This window comes from Cetorhinus maximus, chromosome 5 (assembly GCF_964194155.1).
Source record: "Cetorhinus maximus chromosome 5, sCetMax3.hap1.1, whole genome shotgun sequence".
Classification (NCBI taxonomy): domain Eukaryota; kingdom Metazoa; phylum Chordata; class Chondrichthyes; order Lamniformes; family Cetorhinidae; genus Cetorhinus; species Cetorhinus maximus.
Window position 1 is genome coordinate 138,932,916 of NC_135883.1, and position 27,627 is coordinate 138,960,542.

Below are 27,627 nucleotides of genomic sequence, written 5' to 3' on the forward strand. Positions count from 1 at the left end.
GAAGGTGGTGGTGAGCTGCCTTCTTGAACCGCTGAAGTCCATATGGTGTAGGTACACACATAGTGCTGTTAGGGAGGGAGTTCCAGATGGGGTGATGTTCCCATCTATCTGCTGCCCTTGTCCTTCTAGATGGTAGTGGTCGTGGAGTTTGGAAGTTGCTGTCAAAAGAGCCTTGGCGAGTTGCTGCAGTACATCTTGTAGATGGTACACACTGCTGTTACTGTTCGTCGGTGATGGATGGAGTGTTTCAGGTGGTGCTTGGGGTGTCAATGAAGCGGGCTGCTTTGTCCTGGATGGTGTCAAGCTTCTTGAGTGTTGTGAGAGCTGCACTCATCCAGGCAAGTGGGGAGTATTCCATCACACTGTTGACTTGTGCCTTGTAGATGGTGAATAGGCTTAGGGCAGTCAGGAAGTGAGTTACTCTGCAGGATTCCCAGCCTCTGACCTGCTCTTGTTGTCACAGTATGTATATGGCTGGTTCAGGACAGTTTCTGGTCAATGGTAACCCCCAGGATGTTGATGGTGTTGGACTCAGTGATGATAATTCCATTGACTGTCAAGGGAAGATGGTTAGATTCTCTCTTGTTGGAGATGGTTATTGCCTGGCACGAATAGTACTTGTCACTTAACATCCGAAGCCTGAGTGTTGTCCAGGTCTTGCTACATGACTTATGGGCTTCAATTGATTGGAGACACGGCCTTCCCATCATGGACTTAGCTGGGTAGAAGTGGGAACCACTGGATTAAATGCCCCCACCCACCAAATCTGCCATGGGGGCTGGTATTCAAACCCCTCCCCCTCTGCTTTCCCAATCCTCAATCCATGCTAACATATTATCCCCAACACAATGAGCTTTTATCTTCTGCAGTAACCTTTTATGTGGCACCTTATCAAATCTGTTGGAAGATGGAATTGAGTATGGTTACAGGGAGAGGATGAAAACTCTATACTCCATGGATTATAAAGGTTTACCTGCTGCTGGGGGTGTGGACAAGTCAACCGTGCAATTTTTTAATACTTTAAGCATGGCGATCAACAGTACTGCTCAACAAAAAAATGCACACCACCAATTTATCGCAAATCCCCCCTTTAGAGGAGGGCCTTCATCTTCCACCTCACATGCTTCTGTCAAAGAGAAAGTACTCCACCCAGTAGCTCAGGCAAGATATGGTCAAGCTCACCCATTGAGAATTATCGCTTCCATTGCAGGACCAGAATTTTGACATTTTCTCTGTAATTTTAAGTCTGGTGCTCCATGGCCAGGTCAATTACATCAACTTCTGCTGTTTTCTGCAACCTTAAACAAGTTATAGTAACTCTGTCAGTTTAGGAAGATCAAACGACTGTGTGAAGTTCCGAACATCTTGACAAATCATCGGAATACGTACCAAAGCTGCTTTTGCTTTCTGGTGATCCCAGCAGGTACGCTTTAGCAAGTGATTTTCTGATTGTTAAAGTTAGTGGATGTAAAAATCAAGGCTCCTGGCAATTTCCTAAATTTCGCGACCAGCACATGCTGCCTCCCATTGGGTATGCCTGATCACAAAATCCCCATTGGGCTGCAATCCTATCGACTGAATTGCCAATTTTTCCAATGAAGGCTGATGCATTGATAGCCCACGTAGATTAAATAGGATGGAAAGAGAATGGCAAGAGTATGTGGAATCGGTGGTATGGGTGATGTGTCAACCACCATATGGTTCAGATTCAAACACAGGCCAATATACTTTCATCTTTAACAACCCACACAGAGCACAAATCTTTATATTTTAATGTTTTGCAGGGGCATTGGGGGAAGATAGGGGGGTGAAATTGACTTGATATTGGTATGAAATTATTAAAAAAAACATTTAATTCTAACTATGTAGTCAAATAATTTATTGACTGCTGTTTTGCATTAATCATGAATGCAGTTTGTTGGAAATGTGCACACAGTGAATTAGCCAGTTGCTCACTAGAGCAGTGGTTCACTGTTTGATATGATTCTGCTGCTAAAATGCTAGCACTAAATACCCACCTCCTCTTGATACCCCAAGCTTTATCATTGTTTAAAATAAACAATGGTTTCTATCATCCTTGCTTTGGTTAGTCATTCAGAAAATCATTTTCATGTGCAGATATTGGTGGGAATGATAGTGAAAAAGCAACATACATCCTTTACCAGTAGCTTCCAGCAGCAAATATCCATTTTCATGTTTTGATCATACCAATTGTCTGCAATAATTCTCTCTCATAGGAACATAGGAGCAGGAGTAGGCCATTCAGCCCATTGAGCCTGCTCTGCCATTCAATATGATCATTGCTGATCATCCACTTCAATGCCTTTTTCCCCACACTATTCCCATATCCCTTTAGGTCATTGGTGTTTAGAAATCTGTCAAGGGGAGGTGGTGGCATAGTGGCATTTTCACTGGACTGGTAATCCAGAGACCCAGGGTAATGCTCTGGGTTTGAATCCCACCACAGCAGACGGTGGAATTTGAATTCAATAAAAAATCTGGAATTAAAAGTCTAATGGTGGCCATGAAACCATTGTTGATTGTCGTAAAAACCCATCTGGATCACTAATGTTCTTTACGGATTATTACCTGGTCTAGCCTATATGTGACTCCAGATCCACAGCAATGTGGTTGACTCTTGAATACCCTCTGAACAGATGGGCAATAAATGTTGGCCCAGCCAGTGACACCCACCTCCCATGAACGAATAAAAAAAATCTCTGCTTTAAACATTCTCTGGGGTAGAGAGGCCCAAAGATTCACAACCCTCTGAATAAAAAAGATTCTCCTCATCTCAGTCACTTCCCCCTTATTTTGAAATTGTGTCCCCTGGTTCTAGACCACCCAACCAAATTCCTTTAAGTATTTTATAGGTTTCAATGAGATCACCTTTCATTCTTTGAAACTCTAGAGAATACAGGCCCAGTTTGCCCAACCTCTCTTCATAAGACAGTCCTGCCATCCCGGGAACAAGTCTGGTGAACCTTCATTGCAATCCCCCTATGGCAATGATATTCTTCCTAAGGTAAGGAGACCAAAACTGCACAGAGTACTCCAGGTGCAGTCTAACCAAGGTTCTATGCAATTGAAGCAAGACTTCGCTACTCCTGTACTCAAATCCTCTTGCGATGAAGGCTAACATTCCGTTAGCCTTCCTAATAGCCTGCTGCACCTGCATTCTCACCTTACTCTCCCACTGCAACACACACACAATGTGACTTTTGTATCATAGGTGTTACTAGGTCAAGGGCTGACACCTTGAGCTTTGGGAAAATAACAGGATGGCAGCAGAGGGTTGGTGGGTGGACAAAGTGATTAAACCAAGATGCTTTCGTTCATCAGGTGGGTGGGCAGACTTAATGGGCTAATTGTTCTTCTCCTGCCTGTCAATTTTGTATGTTCATGTATTGTTTCACAAATAAGTCATTTTCACTTGTGGGCTGTAATTATATGGTGCAGTATTATCATACAGAAAAGGAGAGAACTTGCCTTTCTATCGCACTCTTCTCGATCTCGGGGTGCCCCCAAAGTGCTTTATGGGCCTTGTAGCACAAATTAAGTGTAGTCACTGTTGTAATGTAGGAAACGCTGCAGTTAATTTTCATATAGCAATCGGGAATGAGGTAATGGCCAGATAATTTATTTGAGTGATGTTTGTAAAGGGATAAATGTTTGCCAAGACACCAGGAAAAACTCACCTGCACTCCTTTAAACAGTGCTGTGGGTTTCTTTAGGCACACCTGAGAGAGCTGACAGGAGCCTTGGTTTAATGCCTCATCCAAAAGGCAGCACCTCCAACAGTACAGCAGTCTTGATAATAAACTCTGTCTAGGTAATGACTGTCTCAGTGAAGTTTAAATTGTGTGCTCAAGTGCCTAAATGTGTTTTGTGAGAAGTTTCTTGATCTGCTATTTTACCCCAAACCCATTTAAAATAAATGGATCAATGCCTTTGGTAAAGTAAAAGTCTATGGTCCCTTTAGCTCTGAAGAAGGGTCATAGAGGCTCGAAACATTAACGCTGTTTCTCTCTCCACAGAGGCTGCCAGACCTGCTGAGTTTTTCCAACATTTTCTGTTTTTATTTCAGATTTCCAGCATCTGCTGTATTTTGCTTTTATAAAAGTCTATGGAATTGCATGTGAATGTATTGAAATATTCGTATGCTAATATTGCTCAGCATGACTTCACCCAATTGAATTTTTAACGAGGATAATTTGTGACTCAAAAAGCAGCAATACATTTTATCATGTACATATTATACACAGGAATTACGTGGTCATTAATTTTCCCTACACTATAGATTTAAGAAGCTTATGTGCAGCCAATGAGACAATTGTGCTTTAATGCACTCGGGTGAATTTTGTAAATGATTATTAGGTAGGATATATTATAAAGTTCTGCTTCTTGTCCTCCTCACTGGAATGTGACTGGGGCATTGAGTTAGAGCCAAATAGCTCAGCTCTTCTCTAAATTCCAGAATAACTCGGCACTAAAAGTGGAATAGAAGCTCATTGCCTACATTTAAATTGCTTTAAAAAACATATACCCTGTAACCTCTCCAGTCCGGAATGCCTGGGACCAAGACACTTCCAGATTTTGGTATTTTCTAGATCATAGAATGATGTTAGAATGCATAATCACGAGTATGTGAATCAGAAACCACTGTATTTTTAAATAATTACCTGAAGCGTAGAACACTGATAAAACATTATAAAGCAGTAATAAAAAATGTTTTGCTTATCCAAATACTGTATCTTCCATGCTTCTGCTCCCAAAGTGCTGTACTAAAATGATGCCGTGAGTCGCTTGGGTTTGCTCAAATAATATCTGAACAACTGGTGTTTCCAAAGAATAGCTTTCCGAACTGGAGAGGTTACAGTGTATGTATTGTCATTCAGAATGGTTGTATTGTACTTCTACAGGAATAGACACAATTGCATTGGGCTAATCAGTCCTTACTGCTGATGCTTTTTCTCATGATGTTTTTTGTGTTTTTTTTGTGTTTCAGATGATGAAATGATAAACGTGCAGATAGTTTGTGCTTGGTGCCAGAAGCTGGGGATTAAGCGTTACTCCCTTAGTATGGGAAGTGAAGTGAAAAGTTTCTGCAGTGAAAAATGCTTTGCAGCTTGCAGGCGGGCTTATTTCAAGCGTAATAAGGTAAGAGGCCATACATTTGAGCAGAGAGACAGTAGCAACAATTGGAATTCACACCACACAATTCTCAGACAATCCATAGTTCATCAATTGTTTTAAAATAAGAGGAATGCAAAATGTATCCATCATAACCATAATCAACCCTTTGAGGACTGCAACAGTAATTCTGCACTAGATTTTAAAGTTTTATATATTTTGATTTCCACGTTTTCTGCTATTTCTTTCTGCCCTCCCATTCTATTGATGGTGCTTCCTTACCACCATGCACTCTCCTCCAATCTTGAAGGGTTTGATTGGTGCGAGCTGGTTTGGAAAGGCTAAGGTGGACAAAGTGAATTTTTACCCATCCTCTCCATTCTCAAACTCCTTGCTCCTCCTACCTGGCAAAGCTTGGCTCACAAAGGGGAAAAGCTCTGCCTGTTAATGGGGACAGCAAGCTCTGGGGCTTTCGACACCATTATCACCCACTTGGCAGGCAAGCATCAGATTAGCTGAGCTAGCAAGCTGTCCAGTGTTTCACTTTGGGTGAATGAGTGCTGTGAATGAAGGAGTATTTTATGGTTCTATACATTGCTGAAATTTTGCTTAATTTAGAATTGGAATTTGACAATCATTTGTATAAAGAAATTTGCGAAGTTGTAAAGGATACTCATTGCTCAAAGGAGTTAAATGTCAATTCGTGAATTCACACTTCAGAGTCTGATAAGCATCGGAGAATCAATCTTGTGTTCATTAGTATCTGTGCAAACTACCCTGCTCAATGAGCTGCTAGCTTCAAGAAATGAAATTATCTTTCATGGTTCCAGAGAAGCCTGTGAGGAAATATTGGCATTATCTTTGTGTGCGATTTAATTTAGAAAAGAGAGGGAGAAAACATGCTGTTTATTTTTAAAGGTTAATGTACAGTGGAGGTAATGCTTTAAGTAGGTTATTGATTCTAGTTTTTCATTCCGCGCGTGAGGATTTCCAGAAAGCAATAATTGTGCAGCGACCTCATATTAAATGTGGCATTTGTGCAATCTCACAAAAAAAAGTGAAATGGCAATAAGTAGGAGTTCTGATTTCACCACTCCCTCACGATTGTTGGGTTAAAACAGGTTAAATTGACATCCCCATGACCATCAATGAGCCTCTGTTTGGTACAGTAACCAAACTGGTAGACCCAAGATGCCAGTACTGCAGAAACAAAACCGAGCTCAATCAGGATTTTGTTTTTAAACATCAGATTGCTATGACAGTCAACTGCTTGCTGTTAAACTTTAAGTGACAAATGTTGTTTTAGGTGGAAATTGCGGCTGTAGGTTATGGAAAAATGTTCAGATGCTGGGTCTATCAACAGGAGAAGAGGAGGGATTTTTATCTTTCAGTTAGTGAACAGTCTGCTGGCTCAGCCAATACCTTGCTAAAAGGAGTTTGCCTTGGTTTGCAATAGTGCTTTAACAGTGGTTCTTTGCTCTCAGATATATCTGTCAGTGCCTGTGATGGAAGTGTGAATCCTTTGTTCTGGGGCTTTTTGACTGTTCACTGCTGAACTGGAAAATATAATCTGCAGTTTCCTTTTAAAATGATGACACAACATTGTCATGTAAATGTTTTCTTACTTCAATGCATGCACCCTGTATCTTGCTATTTTCATTGTTTGTATATTGTTTCAAAGAATGTGGAAGCTGTCATTGTAAAAAGAGTGAGGTGGCCTGTAATACTTTTAGCTTCAGGGAATTCTTCTTGTGACCTGATACTGTTACTGAATGGGAGTGATATCAGTGAAGTAGAGTGCAGTGCTTCTTAAGTAAGTAGTTGAGGCGTTTGGCACATATCTGTTTTTTCTCTCATTAGTGTATCACAGCACTTAGCGCAACCTGACTGAAAATGATCACTTTAAGAAGGCCACATTACGGAAAAGACATTTATTTCTCTGAACTGCAAAATAAAGCCATTCTGCATTTATTGGGCTAGGTCATTCCAAAATGAGTTGGCAAATAATATCCTACTGACTTAGAGGTAAGTTAGGATCACATCCTAACAATGAAATGACTCCAGTAGCTTGTGGAAATCAGACTCGACAACACTTAGCTTGGCTTAGTTCAGTTGAGCCACCCAGTTCTGTTTGAGCTGAATTTTTAAGATTCTAATTTGCAGTCTTTAATTCTTTTAAACACTCATTATAAACTTTAAAAACATATTCACCGCCATAGGTACTGGGGAAGATCTGGCACTGCAAAGTTCTTATCTGATTGCTATATTTTCAAGCTGAGTGACATGTTCACATACTAACAGAGGAGCCAATGTCTGAGAGCAGGCCAGGCTGCGTGGGCAGTGCAGCAGGAGCTGCTGCTCGTTTACATAGCACATTTCTTTTCAATAACATGCATGGCAGTGTTTCTGCTTTTCCCACACTGTGCTGTAAACACTACCGTTAATTCGATATGTTGTGAGCTTTCATAGGGCTGATTGAGTTGCAGGGCTACAGTGAAAGAGCAGGAATAATGGGGCTAATTAGATAGCTCTTCCAAAGAGCTGGTGCAGTCACAGTGGGCTGAATGGCCACCTCCTGGGTTATATCATTCTATTGTACAATGTGTTGACGCGTTAAGTCCCTACTGGAGATCAGATCAGAAATGTCATTTTACTCTATTCTACGATTTTATTTCTTTAAGTAAAGTAGATATCAAGAACCAATTAGAATCAAACATAGGAACATCAGTCTGTATCTTCTACAAGTGTTTTGAAATTCATTAAAATGTAGCGTGCAAACCTCAGGGGTGAGGTATATAAATGTAAGCAGCGGATCAGCATAAAAGTCATGGGTACTTTTAGCGCAATGGATGTTATGGCAGCAATGACACTGTTGGACACATCAGTTAGTGTGAAAGGGAATTAGAATTTGCTTGAAAGGGAAGAAATACTAAAAGGAAGTGGGGAAATAGCAGGAACACGGATGCATGGGTCATATAGCCTTCTATGATTCTTTGCTGCATCACAACCTCTCATTCCGTGTTTGCTTACATCTGTTCCTCTCCCCACCCCTTCATGCAGCTACAAGTAAAACAGCCTCATTACAAAAGATGCAGCTTTTTTATACAGTTCTGAAACAATACTACAAGTGTACTTTGATGTCTTGTTCATGCCTTTGAATATCCCCCACTGGCACTATTAGAATCAGTGGAGCAAAATGGATCAGAGACCACATCCTATTGAAGTCAGTGGGAAGTGATAATGTAAATGGATAAGTAAAAAGAAAGGGAAACCGGTGAATGGCTTGTTTTCCCTGTGATTTGTAACTCTCGATCTTGTTTAAGTCAAGAATAATCAAAACGTTATTTACCCAAGTCCATGTAAGCAGCAACATTAACCATAGTTGTGCAACTTTAAGAAAAAAACCTGGGATCAAGTTACTGAAAATATTGAAGCTGTTGCATTTGTGTTAACTGGATGCGATTTTTGTGGTCAATCAGTTTAATGCAGACATTAGCAGTAGAAAATGAAATTAAGTGGCCTCTAGCCCTCGAATGATGGTTTGTGGGTGGTTTTGTTGAAAGAAAATAGGATTTTGAAGATTGCCCTTGCAGCTAGAAGCCGTGAGAAGCCTCACGGTAGGTAGCCATAAATACCGTAATGTAGACAGGTGTGGGCTTGGGCACTGCTGTTGCTGCTTTGAGCACAGCTGTTGTAATGCTAGGATTGTATGTATAGCCGCCGAGCTGCATTTAACACAGTTGCCCATTAGTGTTAAGGAAGCAGTTACCAGCAGAGACCAATTAGTCACATGATTTTAATTAATTAAAATAACTCCAGCATCTGCTATCTTGTTTTATTTTTGATAGGTTTGTTTTTAAAAAAAACTGCGCACTGGGGTGGAAATCACTGCCATTTAATTCTTACGGAAATGCTGGGCAATGTTCTGGTGTCGAATGAGCTAAAGGGACCATTGCTGGCACCTCTCGCCTGCGCTATTATTTCCTAGTTACGCAGCAGGCTCGGCTTCTCTTTCTCTCTCCCTCTCTTGGCCATACTATAGTCAGTTTGTTTATTTGTTCTCGAGATTAGTACCTTACTGGCAGGCCATGTTTCAGGTTGTTTCTCAGTCGAGGCCTATCGGACATTCTCTCTCCCCCAGCCTTCTGCCTAAAATCTGCATCGCTTCACCTTCTGCCTGAGCAGAATATGTCTGGGCCGAGCCAGAGGAATCTTAACCAATACTCCACTTAAAACTGTATAGATGTTCCCCCTGCAGGCTGGCCTTGTCAAACTCGCTGTGGAAAGGCAGCGATATTATAACCAGACTTGAGTGCTTTGCCAGCTAAAATATAATTTTAATGAGTTATTTAGAAACTGTAGAAAAAGAAATCAAATCAACCCATGCGCACATCTGCACCTCACTAAATCTGTCCGTTGTTCAGGTTGTGGTTGTTGGAGGTCAGTCATCTCAGCTCCAGGGCATCACTGCAGGAGTTCCTCAGGGCAGTGTCCTCGACCCAACCATCTTCAGCTGCTTCATCAATGACCTTCCTTCCATCATAAGGTCAGAAGTGGGGATGTTCGCTGATGATTGCACAATGTTCAGCACCATTCGCGACTCCTCAGACACTGAAGCAGTCCATGTCCAAATGCAGCAAGACCTGGACAATATCCAGGCTTGGGCTGACAAGTGGCAAGTAACATTCATGTCACACAAGTGCCAGGCAATGACCATCTCCAACAAGAGAGAATCCAGCCATCCCCCCTTGATGTTCAATGGCATTACCATCAATGAATCCCCCACCATCAACATTCTGGGGGTTACCATTGACCAGAAACTGAACTAGATTAGCATTTAAATACTGTGGCTACAAGAGCAGGTCAGAGGTTAGAAATCATGCGACAAGTGACCCGCCTCCTGACTCCCCAAAGTCTGTCCATCATCTACAAGGCACAAGTCAGGAGTGTGATGAAATATCCCCACTTTCCTGGGTGAATGCAACTCCCATAACACTCAAGAAGCTTGACACCATTCAGGACAAAGCAGCCCGCTTGATTGGCACCACATCCACTAACATTCACTCCCTCCACCACTGATGCACAGTAGCAGCAGTGTGTACCATCTATAAGATGCACTGCAGGAATTCACCAAGGCTCCTTTGACAGCACCTTCCAAACCCATGACCACTACCATGTAGAAGAACAAGGGCAGCAGAGATAGGAACACCACCACCTGGAAGTTCCCCTCCAAGTCACTCACCATCCTGACTTGGAAATATATCGCCGTTCCTTCACTGTCACTGGGTCAAAATCCTGGAACTCTCTTTCTAACAGCACCGTGGATGTACCTATACCACATGGACTGTAGCGGTTCAAGAAGGCAGCTCACCACCACCTTCTTAAGGGCAACTAGGGATGGGCAATAAATGCTGGCCCACATCCCATGAATGAGTAATAAAAGAAACAATCCAGTGCAGGACTTTTTTCAGCTGATTGCACAGTTTCTTGGAGTTCAATAGACAAGTATTTTACAAATTTAAAGTACGGTGCATTGTATTAAGCGTCACGTCGTACCACGAGTCTTGTTTTAAACTTGGGCACAAGTGTGCCTATAACACAGACATTTCAATTGTTGGTGGTAAAGAAACAAAACACAGCGGCTGGAATAGCGATTGAACCCTGCCTGACCCCACACCATGTCAGGTTTTCAGTCTTTGTTAACTTTTCCAACACAAACCTCAGACTAAGGTTTCCTCTGTGCGCTCAGGGTTAGCAAAATCAGAAACCCTTTCAAGTGCACAGAAGAATTCTCCCCCAGCGCCTCACCCCAACCCCTATTCTTCAGTGGCTGCCGCAGCTTGGATTTTGGGTGGGAAGAAAATCCTGAAGTCAACATTGCTTAACTCTGTCTATTCAGTTTCATGGGATTTCCATGATTTTCAAGCTTGTGTGTTTATTTCTATGTTATTGCAATTTAAAAAAAGGCTGATTGCTTTATGACGGAAAGCAGCCTGCAATTACAGAACTTTAAACAAAGTTCCTATCAAAAGATATTTTTTAAAAATGGAATAAGAAATGCAACAAGATGATTTCGCAATTTAAGTGGAAGTTTTTTGAAAAACGATAATGAATCAGTGCAGTGAATTCTTTACAGCTTCAGTATTTATTTTCACTTGATGTCCTGTAGTTTAATACAGTTCCTATATTCTGCTTTTTCAGTCAGAGAACTATCTATTCACTTGGTCCCTAAAAGGTTAACACTGCATGATAAACACATTTTTATCCCTGATGTTTTGCTATGTCAAAATGTGCACAGTTTTCGAGTTTAGTTTTAATATAAAAAAAGAGTTAAGATATCATGTTCCCGGCTTAATCATCAAATGGATTACTTGTGGTGTTTTTAAATTGGATATTGACTGCTTAGCACTGGGATGCAAATAACATGAGATGTCGGAAGAGGTTTTCTTCTATAATAATGTTGATATGGAGAGCACCATAAAACCAATGAACCTACTCAGCCAGCTACTCAAATATTTGCGCAGCTAGACTAAAGTCGGTCGATGTTACCATCAGCATGTTCCAAATAACCAATAGTTTCCTCAGAAATGGGTCTTTTCTGCTGAAGGCTTGAATCCATAACTAGTTTTTTTTAAAAAAAAACAAAACCTTACAAAAAAAAAATGAAATGGGTGATTGGAAGTGAGTTGATGCTCTTAAAAACAAGGTAGTGGCATTCAAGTAATTAATCGCTGTTAACCAGCAAACATGTACAGGGAAATATTGCTCTTTCTTGTTGAATTTCTAAGCTCACACACTGGGATGCTGAAATATGCCATACTGTTCCAGTAATGAGGCTACTTGCATTTCAGAAGTGTCATTTAAGATTATTACAAAACTATGTAGATAGGCACTATTCAGCACAATATCGAAGTTTAAAAAAAAATTATTTCTCATTTCAAAAAATTAAAATGGATGGCGAAGGCTGTTTAAATGATCTTAGTTCATCCATCCAGAAACACTCAATGGCCCCTCACATTGTAATATCCAATTGTTTTGTAAATGACACTCAGGTTTTGCCTGTACTGCGTCACCTGGAAGGTCCATTCAATCTATTGATTGTTCGTTGTATAAAGTCAAACTTCCGGACGTCAGTCCTAAATTGTCCTTTTGTAAGTTTCGACTGTGTCCCCTCCTCTTTTTTCACAATTTAGCTTAATGGATCTAACTTTTCCATAAATTGTAATTTTATATAACTTAATATCTTTTCCTCTTCTGCACTTCTTTAATACTGGGAATCAGTCTTGTAACTCTTTCCTGTGCTGCCTCTAATGTTTGGATGGAGTCTCTTTGAGTCATTGACCAGAATATTGGGCATGGTTCTCAAGGTGTGGCCTGACCGATTCAGACTATCTTAACTTTCCGTCTTCTAGTTTGACTTTAATTTTATCTCGCCTACATTTAAAATTTTTTTTTTATTTTTCAAAAACTAAACTATTAAATCCTATTGATGTCTTCTCCCTGTTTGGAAATGGGACCAACTTGTGGGGGAAAAAAAATTGGGTTTTAATCAGCTGGAAAATATTCCCAAGGCAAGTTTAGCCAAGCGAAAGCCAGATGATTGAAGATTGACATGACTATGTCATAACAGAGCAATGAGTAAACTCACCAGGAGCCAGTGAACCTGATCCTGACTGAACGAGTGAACTCACAGGATTCTAAGAGTTGATCCTAATGGAAAACAGGATGTTAGTCCGTCTTGTATTGGTTAGGGCTCAGTAGTTTTAGTTAGGAACATCTGTCATTGCTGTAAAGGGAATCAGAAATTAGAGCCTGATAATTTACCATACTGTTGTTTTAACTGTTAACAAATTCTCTTGGTTGAAATGTTGTACTTCTACAGATGACTGCATCTTCTCTGCAAATTTTAACCCTTTGAGTACTGAGTATCCTTTGCCGTTTACAAAATCCAATTAGCTTTTGTGTTTTACAGCATCTTACCATCCTCCCCAAAAAATTCTGTAAATTTCTAATGCAGTGAATTGGAAAAATGTTCGCAACTGTAGAATGTTTTCTTAATCCAAGGTAAACCAAGATATTGCAACCTTGAGTTTTTTTTTTCCTAATTGTTTCCATTGGTGCAGAAATGTTACTGCAGTCCTCAAAGAGTTAAAGAGAAGGTCTCTGTTTCCTATCTGGCATGTCGCTGTTGACGTAGAAACCCAGCAACAGCGGTCGTGCACTCAGAGTTTGAACTATTTAGTTGGATAGTAATTTAAAATTGGAGCTTTTCAGTGTTGGTTACAGAATTTTTAGATGGCCCATTTCATTCAAGTTAGTTCATCAGGTCACTAAAATAGCATAATTTCACATTGCTAAAAGTCAAGTTGAGGTCTGAAGGACTGTGGTTCACAACTGTCAAAGATCAATTGCTTATGAAAATCACTAAGATCTCCTTTTGTTTAAAAGCAGTCAAACCTCCTGATAAATTTCTATCGTCTATTGAAAAATTGCAGTCCCCCATTCAGTATAAATGTTCAGTTCTGCTCTATACAAATATTACGATGTTAATTTTAAAAGCCAAAATAAAAATAGTTCAGATAATGTCGGTGACTTCTTAGTTTTATTGACTTCAAATACGAGACCATTGGATGATATTATACAGTGCTAAATAATTGCTGATCATTTTAAAATCCAACTATTTAAACTAATATTAAAGGTTACATTGCATCTTAGAGACATTAGAGAACCAGGCTTGGCTTGTTATTTGTTCCATAATTGCTCCCACTCTATTGTTTTGTTTGGAAGAGGGTGATTGCAACAATAATTTAACCTTTAGTCCCTCTGTCTGTCCTCTCTCATCTGTCTGCTGCCCTGTCCTTGTTATTCCCCCCGCTCACTCTCCTTATCCCTCTCTGTCCATCTGCGTCTGTGTGCAACATTCTCTTTCTGTGTCTGTCTCTCTTTGTTGTCTTTCTCTTTCTCTCTCTTTTTCTCTTTCTCTCTCTCGCGCTCGCTCGCTCTCTCTCTCTCTCTGTCCTCTGTCACCCTTTTCTTTTCCTCTCTCCATCTTGCTTTCTGTCTTCTGTATATCTTCCTGTGTGTGTGTCACTCTCTTTGTATGTCTGTTTGTCTCTCTCCCTCTCTCCTCCTGTTTCTGCCCCCAGCTTCCTCTGCATCTTTTTCTCTGCCTGTCTCTCTATCTTTCCCTCTTGGCATGCCTGTCTTTTTTTTTTCATTTTTCCATACTTGCACTCAATTCCTACCTGCTCCCACACAACCAGGGTGTCCTGAAACTGGAGTATGTCTAGGTAAAGTTGGATTGAGAGCATCAGTGAGAATGAGGTTGGGTCACTGAACCTCCTGCTGCCGATGTCCAGCTCCGTGGCCGCTGTATTTACCTGCATTTATTTGTATTCTTTATACCCCCAGTGCTCTACTGCTTACACCACATAGCCCCAAAAATAAATGTCATCTAGGATGGAAAGCTTTTCCTGGAGTATATTCAGAGCCAGTCATTTTATTATTTGTGATCTAAACATTCTAATTCATATTGACCATGTTATTTTCAGTCAGCCTGTTAATTATCATTGGATGGACTTTTAACACAATGTCATCACACATCCACACAGACTGGATGGGACGTGACATCCACACTAATAATTTCCATCAGCAAGGAGCACAAAAACATTTGAAACCAAATCACACCACCCCATCCCATCAACTTTGCGTCGCATATCTTGAGGTCTGAGTCACTTTTTTGTTTTAAAACACCTGTAATCTCATTTTGATTTGAGAAGCTTGTAAGCCTAATTTTGAGGTTCAAATGATGGGAGTTAGTGTACAGACCGGGTGGTGAGATTACAACCTTATAATTTGCCTCCAGGTGTATGTATACCAAATATGCCAACCCGTAACCATCAAGGAATCGGCCACTCCTGTCCAGAATTGGAATCCCATTAACCGATACTGTAAGAATGGGAATATTTTCTTAAAGTATATATTTTTTTAGGGCCTGGGACTAATATATCCAAAATTTACTTTGTATGTTTCTGTCCCAGGTCTTCTGTTGTGCCAAATTCTGTCTCAGTATCTGTGCCTCTCCCCTCACTGGCACTGGTAACTTTACTGAACAGTGAGTTTTAATTCACAGTGCTCTCCTTCTCCTGGTGTGCAAGAAGTTTTCAGCTGGCCCTACAATTATAAGCCAACACTTTTATTAATTCAGATTTTATTTCAGACGGTGAACAGAGCACATGACTGTAAAGGCCATTGGTGACTGTGCTGACTGGTGACCGCCGCCACATTTCTGAGGCTGGGTAAAAGTAAGGCGCCAGTACTTTATACTCAGTCATTATCAAAATTAGGATACCTGTGTGCTTGGAAATAGGGCTGCAGGTTTGTAACCGTGCACAGAGCATATATTTAGTTATTAATTTCACAATAACCGTCGACAGGCCTATGCATTGTGCACACACTGTGGAAAAGTTTCTCCTGAAATTCACCTAATTTGCAGATTTTCAGCTTAATGGTTTTCCATCAGATCACTGAATGGGACACCCTTGCGGTAATGGACTGAAGCAGGAACATTACCTAGAAAGGCACATCATACACCCGAATGTGCAGCTGCCAGAATTCTTGTAAATGTGACGGGTTAAGCCTGTCCCATTCTCAGCACTAGAAGGAAGCGCTGTGAGGTGCGAAGTTGGAGAGATAAAATGTTACTAGCTAAAAAAGGGTTTTTTTTAAGAACTATGTATATTACATACTAACGTAAACTAGAATAGCACACATTGTGTATTTTTTTTTGCTGTATTTTTTTTCCCCTTTGGCTGTATATTTTTGCTACATTTTTTTAACCCCCTAAAAGAAAAATCAGTGTCAGTTAAAATGAACAGAAGAGGCCAAAAGTGTATTTATCTCCTTGATTCCCATATCCCGATCACTGCTTTCAAGTTAGCAATTTTGTCAGGTGGGCAGCAAATGCGTTGCAGGAGGATTAAAAATTTTTTTTTTAAAGCTTTGAGTGGGTAAACAAAAGGTTAAATACGAGGGTATGAGGAACAGACAAACCACAGTTCTTGCATTTACTCCCAAACTTTGACTTTTCTGGAGTCCAGTGAGATCCCATTTTGGGGAAAAAAAGCCCTTTGCCATGAAACTAGATCACCATTGAGGTAAGAGTACAAAACCCTATCTTAACTTGCTAAGAAAAGATCCCATGAGGTGTAAGCACCTTTATAACAGCTGCTGTGGCCTTAGTTGTCGTGAATAAAAGCAATTTTCTAAACACACGTAGATCGAGAGATACACCTTTTATCACAAGTTTTCTATGCTATGCAATGTGTTATTGCAGCAGCAAAAAAAAGGTTCAGTATTAAATTTGTCAAGAATTTGCAAGCTTTCACAATGAAGAAATGAATTGGTGTAAGTACTACTCCTCTGTGTATGTAAAGAGACAGAATCTCCAGCTTTCACCATTGAATAGATTAGCCAGCTGAACACATGCTCCAGGTCAGCTGTGAATTGGTGATGTCAGGGCACGTGGGGCTTTTTTTTCTTCATATTTAACAGTTACAAGTGAATGTTGTATTTGTGAACGTTTGATAAAGTTTCTGTATTTTTACCTTGTATTTATATCATTTCATGTGATGCGGCCAGAGTATGCCATTTACTGCGGAAGGTTGGCCGTTTGAAAGTAGCCCTGGGTCCCATCGTGTTCAACAGGTGATATTCAATGATCACTTTCATAATATAGAAATAGTGTTGTGTTTAAAAATGTGACTGAACATTCGTTAACCTAGTCATTAATGTGAAAAAATCCTTGTACGGAATGTTCTCAAAACAAGGCCTTAAAACATGGCCTCTGCCTAAACTGAAATATCTGTGATTCTCTATGAAAATGGTTAACTCCAGCCTGAGGGATGACAAATGCACCACGTGGCTTGTAGCTGAACTTAACTTCCAGGTGTGATCCCTGGCCTGTATTGAGTTAGCTGTATCCATCTGAGTTGGAGGTGTATGCACCCAGGGCCCTTCTGCTGGAGTGAGGTTAGAGTCAGCCAGGATCTCAGTGTTCAGTGATCACTGATAAGCGGTGATGGTCAGATGAGGATGGAACCAGCCTTGGCTGTGATGCCCCCAACATTAATTGTCTCGCCTGCCACACCCAATGCAGACATACGTGGATGAGATACCAGAATGCAGCTGGTACCTGTGGAAACCAGAGGAGAATAAGTCACTCAGGAAAAGAAGGGAACAAAGGAAAGGTAATTGAGAAAGAAAAAAATATGGTCCCTTTTTTCAGCATCCAATTGATTTAATAGTTACAAAGTACAGTCTATGAACTGAATTGGGGGAAAGTTCAGACTGAGTTGGCCTTTTTAATGGGACTTCTACATCATATAGTTTTGGTGTCTTTACCTTCCTTCATTTTGCCCTTCCCTCCTCAACACTAGGTACTAGAACTGTCATAAGGCAGGTAGCCACTGGGTCTAATCTTGCATATCAATTCGTTCCCTCTCTCACACAACTTGATTGATGCCGATAACTAATGATAATACTTCATTTGCACTCCTATTGATTTCCGAATATGCTCAGGTGCTTTATGGTACTTTTTAAGTTAGGTTTTTGGTAAACCTTTCATTAATGCATCAGAGAATGTCACTCCTGTTTGATGTAGTGTAATCAGTTGTAAACTCTAAGCAGTTCTGACTGTGAGACCCTCTGAAAAGGGCTTTGTCCAACATTATTACTTGTGTATCTTTATTTACTGACAGGGACAACTGAATTCACACACCACTGAGTTTTGAGAGCTGCCAAGGCTGGATGGCAAGTCTTGCAGTGGGACATTTCCTGTATGGGAGGGGAGATGGGGGAAGAGAGCTAGTGTTAGTTGTCACATTTTTTACATGAAAGCTACCTTCCTTCCACCACCCTCCCCGTTTTCCGGCTGACTGATCATGGAGTAACACTGATGGTTGACAGTGGTTGACAAGCGGTCAAAGTAGCAAGCGAAAGGAAAAAAAATGATGATTTAAAATCTAACTTATTGTTAATGCTTTATTATTTATTTGGTCTTAAGCACAAAAAACTGTTTGGAAATGTATGTCAGTGGAAAGATGGTGCTTGTTTTTTTTTCCCCCCCAGCCTTCTGACACTGTTTTAAATCCAAATTTTGACTCTTCCACCCCCCCCACCCCCTCCTCCTTTTTCTGCGACATTCTGGCTTATTTAGTGCAGATGAAATTGGTGGCAAAGAGCCAGGAAGTCGTCATATTTATGGACTGCAAAATGGAATGAGTATAATTATGTGCGTGCCTTATGTGAATGAGGCAGCTAACCAGTGATCTTCCGGATGATGAGAGGGGCTCAACAGGGATTAGGTGAAATGATTATAGGAACAAGTGCAAATGTCAGCTAAGTGAACATGCTAATGAGCGTGTCACTGATGAGTCTCCCCTCATGCGACTCCCATCTTCTGGTCTTCACTCAAAATTAACATGCAAGGTCGGGGTAAGAAATTGAGATTTCTTTTTTAAAACAAATTTTTCATCCGATGTTCTGCTCTGTGACTCTTCAAACCTTTTACTGTAATTATATTTTAAGATGTTCTTGTCCACAGCTGTAGCATCGGCATGATGCTGCCACCCACAACAGATTTAAATATACATGTCTTTTTTTTAAAGAGAGATTTATCCTTTGAAACTTGCAAACCCACCCAGCAGCTGTTCAGGGAAAAACGCAGATTAACTGTTTGGGCGCAGAAAGACCTCACTGGATTCAAAGTGTCCTCTTTTATTTGGGTGATTCGTGGCTAATCGCTCTGTAGTTTCTCCAACTGTTCCAGAGGTTTGGGGAGGTAACCAGCTCAAAGGTTTCTGCAAATATCACTTGGAGCAGCTGGTAAGAGGGTGAAATTAATGTTTGGGCAGCATTCTCCTTTCGTTACCCTCACCTGCCATCTCAGCACCCCCCCACCCCCCATTGCAAAATGGCTAGTTTCCGCCTGTCATGTCTCCATAGTAATCTGAGTGCGTGAGGAGTCGAAGCCATATCAGCCCAACAGCTTCAATTGGCTACATTTCCTTGTCGCTCACCCTGTTTACAAAGCTCTAAGTAAGATATTTTCTATAATAAGACTATAAAAGAGCAGGATTATAAATGATGTATATTAAGCATAGGATTGTGAGAATGCTTGGACAGAAAATCAGCCACTTGGCGTCCACTCTCAAGCTGGTGCACAATGTGCCTTTACCATAGAATCTACCAAACCCTTTTAATCTCCTGAGGGAAAATTGTACATAAATGCTGCCTGATCTCCATGGGTAATCGAGCAAAACTCGACAATATCTATCCATTTTTATCATAATGCTGTTCAGGGTTGACATTCTACTCCTTTTGCCCCCACCGTCTGCATCCCCTCCCCCCACCACCTCCACCAATACAGCAGCACAGGAACCATTATGCTGTATGAAATTTTTGATTGTCTCTGTCCATACATACCTAGAACCTTCAATCCTTCATCCAGTTATTTTATTGAAGGAGCTTATGAGTGGTACATTACCTGCTACAGGTTCTTGTTTGCTCTCTGTCAAGTGGACAGTTGTTTCTCCTCTTTAGTCTTGCTTGAGACTTATTACAACAATAACAACTTGCATTTATATAGCACCTTTCCATGTAGGAAAACGTCTCAAGGTGCTTCACAAGAGCATAATCAAACAAAAATTGACACTGAGCCAGAGGAAGAGGTAATACAGGGGTATCTAAAAGCTTGGTGAAAGTTTTAAAGAGGATCTTAAAGGAAGAAAGAGAGGCAAAGAAGTTGATTGTGACAATTTCTGACTGTAAGGCCTTCACATGGTTACCAATGGTAGGAGAAAGGGAGCGGAAATGCGTAAGATGCCAGGGGGAATACAGAGTTCTCTAAGGAGTGTAATGTTTAACAAGTATACAGGAATGAGAAAAACCATGGAGGAATTTCAACACAAGGTAAAATGTTAAATTTGAGGCGTTGGTAAACCGGGTGTCACCAAGAAGCATAAGTATTAGCAGCAGGAATAAGGCTTTCAGCCCTCTGAGCTATTCATTCTGATAATGGCTGCACTACATCAATTACACTTTCCCAGCATAGGTCAGGGGTGATATATGAGTGTGACTTCATGTGGATTAGGATATATGTTGCAGGGTTTCGGAAGAGCACAAATTTATAGACGGTAGAGGGTGGGAACTCTCTTGCAGGAGAGCATTGAAATATTGTCGAGTCTGAAGTTAACTAAAGCATGGATGAGGGTTTCAGCAACAAATGAGCTGAGCAGAGTCAGATCCTGGCAATGCTACAGAGGTGGAATAAACAGTTATTGTGTCAGACAAGATGTAGGCTCAGAAGCACTACTCAGGGTCAGATAAGATGCTGAGGTTATGATTGGTCTGTTTCAGCCTGAAATATTGGTTGTGGAGGGGGATGGAATCAGCATCAAGGGAATGGACTTTATTGTTTCATATACTGGTGGCATGGTTGCTGGATCTGGTGTCCATGGCCTATTTTATCTAGAGAGACAGTATTCTTAATCTGGTAGTTACTTCAAATGGTTTATTTACAATATATATGATAGGTTGCAAAGTGCGTGTGCCTCTCATGAGTACAGACTATGAAATCCTTTCTCCCGAGTGTCTAGCACATGACTGTTGATGTTACTGTTACATCATGGTCTACATCACCCATTACCATAACTATTCTATTAACCCATTACATTACATTTATGACAGGGGCCAAAGGCGAAATGGTACAGCAGTGAATGTGGTTAGGAGGGTATAATTGGAGTGGTAAGTTAAGGGAGGACAGGAGAGCAGTAAACTCTGGGGAGAAAGGGCAAAGTGCATTGAGATGGTGGCTGCAATCACCAAGGCTCAGCTGTCACACAGTTCAGAGGCTGAGGGAGGAAAGGATTAAGTATATCTCCATGAAAAACTCAGGATGGGACTTGGAATGGCAATGAAGAAAGTGGATTTTAAAGGACAGATGAGAGGGATGGAACAGAGTGAGGTTCTCAAAGAAGGAGATTGTACCCGTGATCCAAGTTTCTGTCACAATAAGGTAGTGGATGGCAGGGTCCTTATTTGTGAGTGAACTACATTCTCAAGGGAAATATGGAGAGGGATGGTGATTGTCAACCAGCTGGGAGAGTCTAAGGGGGGAAGTAGTGGGCGGGTTAACTGAGATGGGAAGGAGGTTTGTGAGATCCGCCCCAGCATTTGTCCGGGATGGGAAGGTTGTTAAGAGTAAAGAATTGAGCAGCTGGGGTTGCTGCTTCATTGGAGACAGCAGTTGAATGCCTTGATGATCCTATATTTGAGAATGCCAAGAGAGGGAAGATGTGGGCTTGCCCAAGGGCTGGGATCAAGCATGGGATGGCCGTAGAGAGTAGTAAGGGTTAGGGTAGGGATTTGGAGGTGCAAAATACCCAAAAGGGAAGAAAGAAAGGAGGCATCACTTACTAACAGGAAATGTAGAGGAGAAAAGGGCCCCAGAGGGGTAAAGAAATAGAAAAGAAAGAGCAATAGAAGTAATGGGCTTGAATCTGGAGCAACAGCCAAAATGCACACCATTTCTGTTCTCTGTCCTTGCATCACAGTTGAAATTAAATGGACTTTATATTTCCATTGCCTTTGGCTTGCAGCATTTACAAACCTTGAATCAGTGTCTTTTTTCCTTTTTGTGAAATGAATTCTTTTCTCTTAAGCTCTCCATGTAACTCAAGCTCCAAGGTCCGGGTCTCCTTATTGCTCCTCCCTCAGACCATTGCAGAATATCAATGACCTTTTGATGGAAAAGTGTCAAAGCTGTGTACAGTATCCAAATGTCGCTCAGTATTTGAATAACTTGCTTTAACTTATAATGAAATGTTCTTCAGCTGTATATTCATAGTTCACTAGCCTTGTTGATAGCAGCTTCACAGTGACTTTACAAGTAAACGGACAGCAAGAACATCCAAACACTTCCCCTGTTTCGCCTTTGCTGATGAACATCCTCCATTGCATGCACATATTTTCTGTTCCTGTCCTTCACATTACATTTACTTGTATTAAAATTCATTGCTTATCCCATCAGATTAGTTGATCTAAATCATATCATCAATCTGTTGTATACTCATCATTTAAACAAAGTGTGATATTATCAGCAATGTTAATATATTATGTAAAGTAAACTCCTTAATATTCTTGACAAACAGTGTGAGACTATTAATGTAAATCTTGGAGTAAACCAAAATTTTCATAATTTTGATTTAGATGTGGTTCTAACTCACTTCCATTTTAAAATTTATTTTCAATCCCTTGTTGATGTAACGTTGGTAGGGACTGACCCAGCTATATCTAAATACAATTTAAAAACCTTAATCTGCACACACACATCTGCATCACCGGACCTTGGGGTGTCAATTTTTTGCAATATGTTAGGTCTCATTATTTTCTCTTATAGATTCCTATGTCCACATTTATTGTGGTCTTTGCCAAGTTAATTCACTTTGCTAATTGCACAAGCTGGCACTTGGGTGCTTTGAATTCCCTGAGCATGCATTGTGAAATGTTATTGTTTTTTTCTTAACTAATATCTCTAATATTCTAAAAATACTTTAAACTAAATATAAAAATATTTTTATGAAAATTAAATTGATTCATCCAACATAAGAGCTTCAGGGAGAGAATGGGAAGGTGGAATGAGAGAGAGAGGAAGGTGTAATTATCATGCATAGACAATTTGCATTATAAAGGTGAACATATAAAAAAATTATAATGGAGGTATACAAATAAGGACAGAATTTGTGACTTTAAAACACAGATTGAATTACACCTACACAATCTAGTTCACTTATCCTCCAGCATCTGATCCTGCCTCACCTGAAGACCACATCGGATCCTGATTCCCCAGGTGCAATACCATAGAAAATCAACCAGTCGTTTGGTAGTACAGAACTTGTGTATTGCTGAAGAAAGAGACATTTTGACCAAGCTTTTCGTCTTGCACTCATCAGGACAATTTGCAAGAATACATTGTAAGGGGAAACAGCAAATTTATACATATGAGAAGAGAGTACTGATTGGTTGGCAAGTGGACTCTGGTAAAGGCATTGCCATGGAGAATGCACCAGTTGATGGTGACTGACAGTTAACATTCAGCCTGTTTCAACTAAACAAAATAAGTGACAGCCGTTTTCTGGTTCATTCCTCAGGGTCTAATCAGAGTCAAGCTGCCTGGTTTAAATTTCAAACAATGCTGGGCAGCTAACTTCAACAAAATGCCTCTTTTTTCAGAAAGTGAGCTATTAATCTATTAAAAACATGCCTATGCTCACTTCCTCTCAATTTTTCCTATTCAAAATTCACGTCTGCACATTTATAATGGAAACTGCTCATGTAAATGTATCACTGTGTAATTACATTCTTGCTACAGTGGAGTCACTGTAGTGCCATAATTAGCAAGGAAGTGTAATTGCTTTCTGCGAACAAGGAGCAGGAGTAGGTAATTTGGCCCCTTGAGCCTGAAATTCTAGGCAATTTCCGTGAAAAATATGGATACGAGAGCTTATAATAAAAAAATATGAAAATGAGGACTGAATAACAACTAGCTGCCATGGTCAAATTATCCCCTGGTCTTCACCTATAAACTACATTTTGGGTGGAATCGTCCAGATTTGCACTAAGTGCAGTAGTGGGCTGGTGAAAAAGTTATACGTTATACCCACCAGCTGCAATGGCGGCTTTTCAGACCCTAACGTCCCAAACCCGCCTCACTAACCATGCAGCCACAGGAAACACACTGTCTTGCTGGCAGGTGGCCTCTGAATTGCCCGCCACACCAAAACCTCACCATTTCCTCACTCTGGGTGCCATATCCAAACAGTAGCTGCCCACACAGTTCTCAATACTTGCAGCTCAGGACTGCTCCTGTGAAGACATGGCCCTGAAAGTCAAAAATGGTTCAGTGACCAGTCACTGGAATGCCTTTCGGAGGCCTGCCGTGATGTCCTCCACCCCCGCCCTGGCTGCAGGAGATCCAACAATCTCACCACTCCAGCTTGGGAGGCGGCTGCAGCGGTGATCAGTGCCAGCTCGAGGGTCATCACCACTCACTCTCTCACACACACGCTCACATCTCCATCTGGCCTCATCTCCTCTGGAGCCTGCCTCCTCAGCCCTCACCATCTTGAGGCCACTTGCACAGATCCATATGTGTCCCCGCACACACCCTGGGATACCGCCCCCCTCTTCCCCAGTACAGCCCAACCCCTGCAGCCAATGAAAAGCTACCCCTGCCTTATGGCTAGACTGGTAGGTAGAGACCTGCCCATGAGTGCCCCCCTAAAATTGATGTGGTGCTGTCTGTGAAGCCTGGTGCTGATGCCTCGAGTGCTGCCCGAAGCAAAACAGGCAAACAAACCTCAAAGTCCCAAACAAGGTGCAGCTCGCCAGGTGCACGTCGCTAATGTACGGTTGTGAAACACATTGGCGTGTGCGCAGATGATCCGGGCGAACTGAGCATACAACGATATGCAGATATATTACAGTAAAGCTCCCGGTGTCCGACGGCAAGAAACGCGGCCCGCCATTGAAGGGCAGAGCGGACGATTGCAAACTGGTTTCACAATGTCACAAAACTGATTTTCGGCCTTCTTACCCTATTGTCAGCTCACGCCGCCAAACATGCCTGACACCAGCGGGCAGGGAAACTTCAGCCCTTTGGCACTACACATGGAGTAAGGACAATGATGACTGATTAGTGTATGGCAATGGACCACATCTTAAGTGTGGATGCTACACTTTACTGGATATCATTTAACCACTCGAATTAAATGTGGGTAAATTAGTGATATTTGGGAGCTGCTGGAGAAAAGGCTGTATTGCTTTTCCACTTTTGAAGTGGGAAGAAACTTTTCAAAATTGATTCCTATGACTCTCAAAATGTCACTTAACTGCAAATGAAATGGAATTGGCACTTGAGAATTTTTTTAAAATGGCAGCCCCGTAGTTATGATTTAAAAACAGTTTTATTAAACATAAATTTCCTCAGGGTAGTGTCCTCTGCCCAACCATCTTCATCAATGACCTTCATCAACGACCTTCTTTCCATCATAAGGTCAGAAGTGGGATATTCGCTGATGATTGCACAATGTTCAACACCATTCACGGCTCCTCAGGTACTCAAGCAGTCCATGTCCAAATGCAGCAAGACCTGGACAATATCCAGGCTTGGGCTGACAAGTGGCAAGTAACATTCGCGTCACACAAGTGCCAGGCAATGACCATCTCCAACAAGAGAGAATTCAACAATCTCCCCTTGACATTCAATGGCATTACCATCACTGAATCCCCCACTATCAACATCCTGGGGGTTACCATTGACCAGAAACTGAACTGGACTAGCCATATAAATACTATGGCTACAAGAGCAGGTCAGAGGCTAGGAATGCTACGGCGAGCAACTCACCTCCTGACTCCCCAAAGTCTGTCCACCATCTACAAGGCACAAGTCAGGAGTGTGATGGAATACTCCCCACTTGCCTGGATGAGTGCAGCTCCAACAACACTCAAGAAGATTGACACCAGCCAGGACAAAGCAGCCCACTTGATTGACACCGCATGCACAAACATTCACTCCCTCAACCACTGATGCTGACAAGTGGCAAGTAACATTCATGCCACACAAGTGCCAGGCAATGACTATCTCCAACAAGAGAGAATCCAACCATCACCCCTTGATGTTCAATGGCATTACTATCAATGAATCCCCCACCATCAATATTCTGGGGGTTACCATTGACCAGAAACTGAACTGGAGTAGCATATAAATACTGTGGCTACAAGAGCAGGTCAGAGGTTAGAAATCATGCGACAAGTAACCCACCTCCTTACTCCCCAAAGTCTGTCCACCATCTACAAGGCACAAGTCAGGAGTGTGATGGAATACTCCCCACTTCCCTGGGTGAATGCAGCTCCCATAACACTCAAGAACCTTGACACCATTCAGGACAAAGCAGCCCGCTTGATTGGCACCACATCCACTAACATGTACTCCCTCTACCACTGACACACAGTAGCAGCAGTGTGTACCATCTACAAGATGCACTGCAGGAATTCACCAAGGCTCCTTTGACAGCACCTTCCAAACCTATGACCACTACCATCTAGAAGGACAAGGACAGCAGAGATAGGAACACCACCACCTAGAAGTTCCCCTCCAAGTTGCTCACCATCCTGACTTGGAAATATATCGCCGTTCCTTCACTGTTGCTGGGTCAAAATCCTGGAATTCCCTTCCCGACAGCACTGTGGGTGTCCCTACACCACATGGACTGCAGTGGTTCAAGAAGGCAGCTCACCACCACCTTCTCGATGGCAATTCGGTATGGGCAATGAATGCTGGCCCAGCTAGCACGCCCACATCCCATGAATAAAAAACATGTAGTGATCGGAAGAAGTCCTGCCCATCGCAAACTTAGAAACATTATGAAGAGGAAAGAGAACAATTAACTCTGAGGCTTGCAACCACATGATACTTGGTGGCAAATTTAAGCAGGTTGAACAATGGTTCTTCTTAAATGTAACCCTTTTAACATAAAAGAATGCCTCAAGACATTGTTACTGATCAAATGTTCTGTCACTCATCGCATTGCTCGCACGTGCCTTAGATATTGTCAGTAAATCCACTCTTTTGGAGATGCGGTATTCTCAGAGTGAAAGAAAACTCAGCGATCAAAAAAATCTTAACACACACAACCAATGTAGATACTCTAAACTGTCCTGCATCATTTGTATCAAACGTTAGGCAACTAGAAATGGCTAATAAATGCCAGCCTTGCCTGCGTCACAGTCATATGAGGGGACATGTTTCATTACATTTTTATTGCAATTATTTATTTTTTTTTAAAAGCACTTCAATCTCCCTGAGGCTGGACCCACCTCTCCCTCCTCTCCCCGCCTGCATAGGTAGCGCTCAGCGCTACTGCTCGCGCATTATGCTGGGCGGGCCTTAATTGGGACCGCACCCGCTGAGCCCACCCGACGCAGGAAAATTTCAGCCCATGCTGTTCACAAAACTCTGCCATGGCTTTTCCGGTGTCTATACCTGACTTTGTCTGAAGAGGGCGCAGCAATGGCAATTACATGCAGATGAATGTCAGAAGCCTCTGCGATCAAATATCTCGCCAGTTGCAGCCCAAGATAAAATGTGGGTGGGTGTTCGATTTTGTTAAAGCACTTTGGGATGTTTTTGCTACATTAAAAGCATTATATAAGTCAAATTGTTGTTGCCTGGCCCATATTTGCCACACTATTGCCAACTCCATCCAATGCAAGAGTGGCTAGACTGCTGCTTGGGTGATGTTGTGATTGCAACCATGGCACAGCACTCATTCATGAGACGCAGCCTTCAGGTAAATGCAAAGCTACCAATGTGCACACTATAGTTTCTTCCGTAAATGCTTGAATTTTAAAAATCTACTGTTATTCATCAGATGT

General features: G+C 41.5%; 1 protein-coding gene across 4 annotated transcripts in view; it reads left to right on the forward strand.

The window, feature by feature from the left end:
• Positions 1 to 27,627, forward strand: part of sobpa (sine oculis binding protein homolog (Drosophila) a) — a 321,657-nt gene that overhangs the window by 197,524 nt on the left and 96,506 nt on the right. For all 4 annotated transcript variants that reach the window (XM_078542519.1, XM_078542518.1, XM_078542517.1 and 1 more), the window contains exons 4-5: positions 5,009 to 5,160; positions 16,774 to 16,839. In XM_078542519.1, coding sequence (XP_078398645.1) covers positions 5,009 to 5,160; positions 16,774 to 16,839 — 218 coding nt within the window. The remainder of the gene's footprint in view (positions 1 to 5,008; positions 5,161 to 16,773; positions 16,840 to 27,627) is intronic.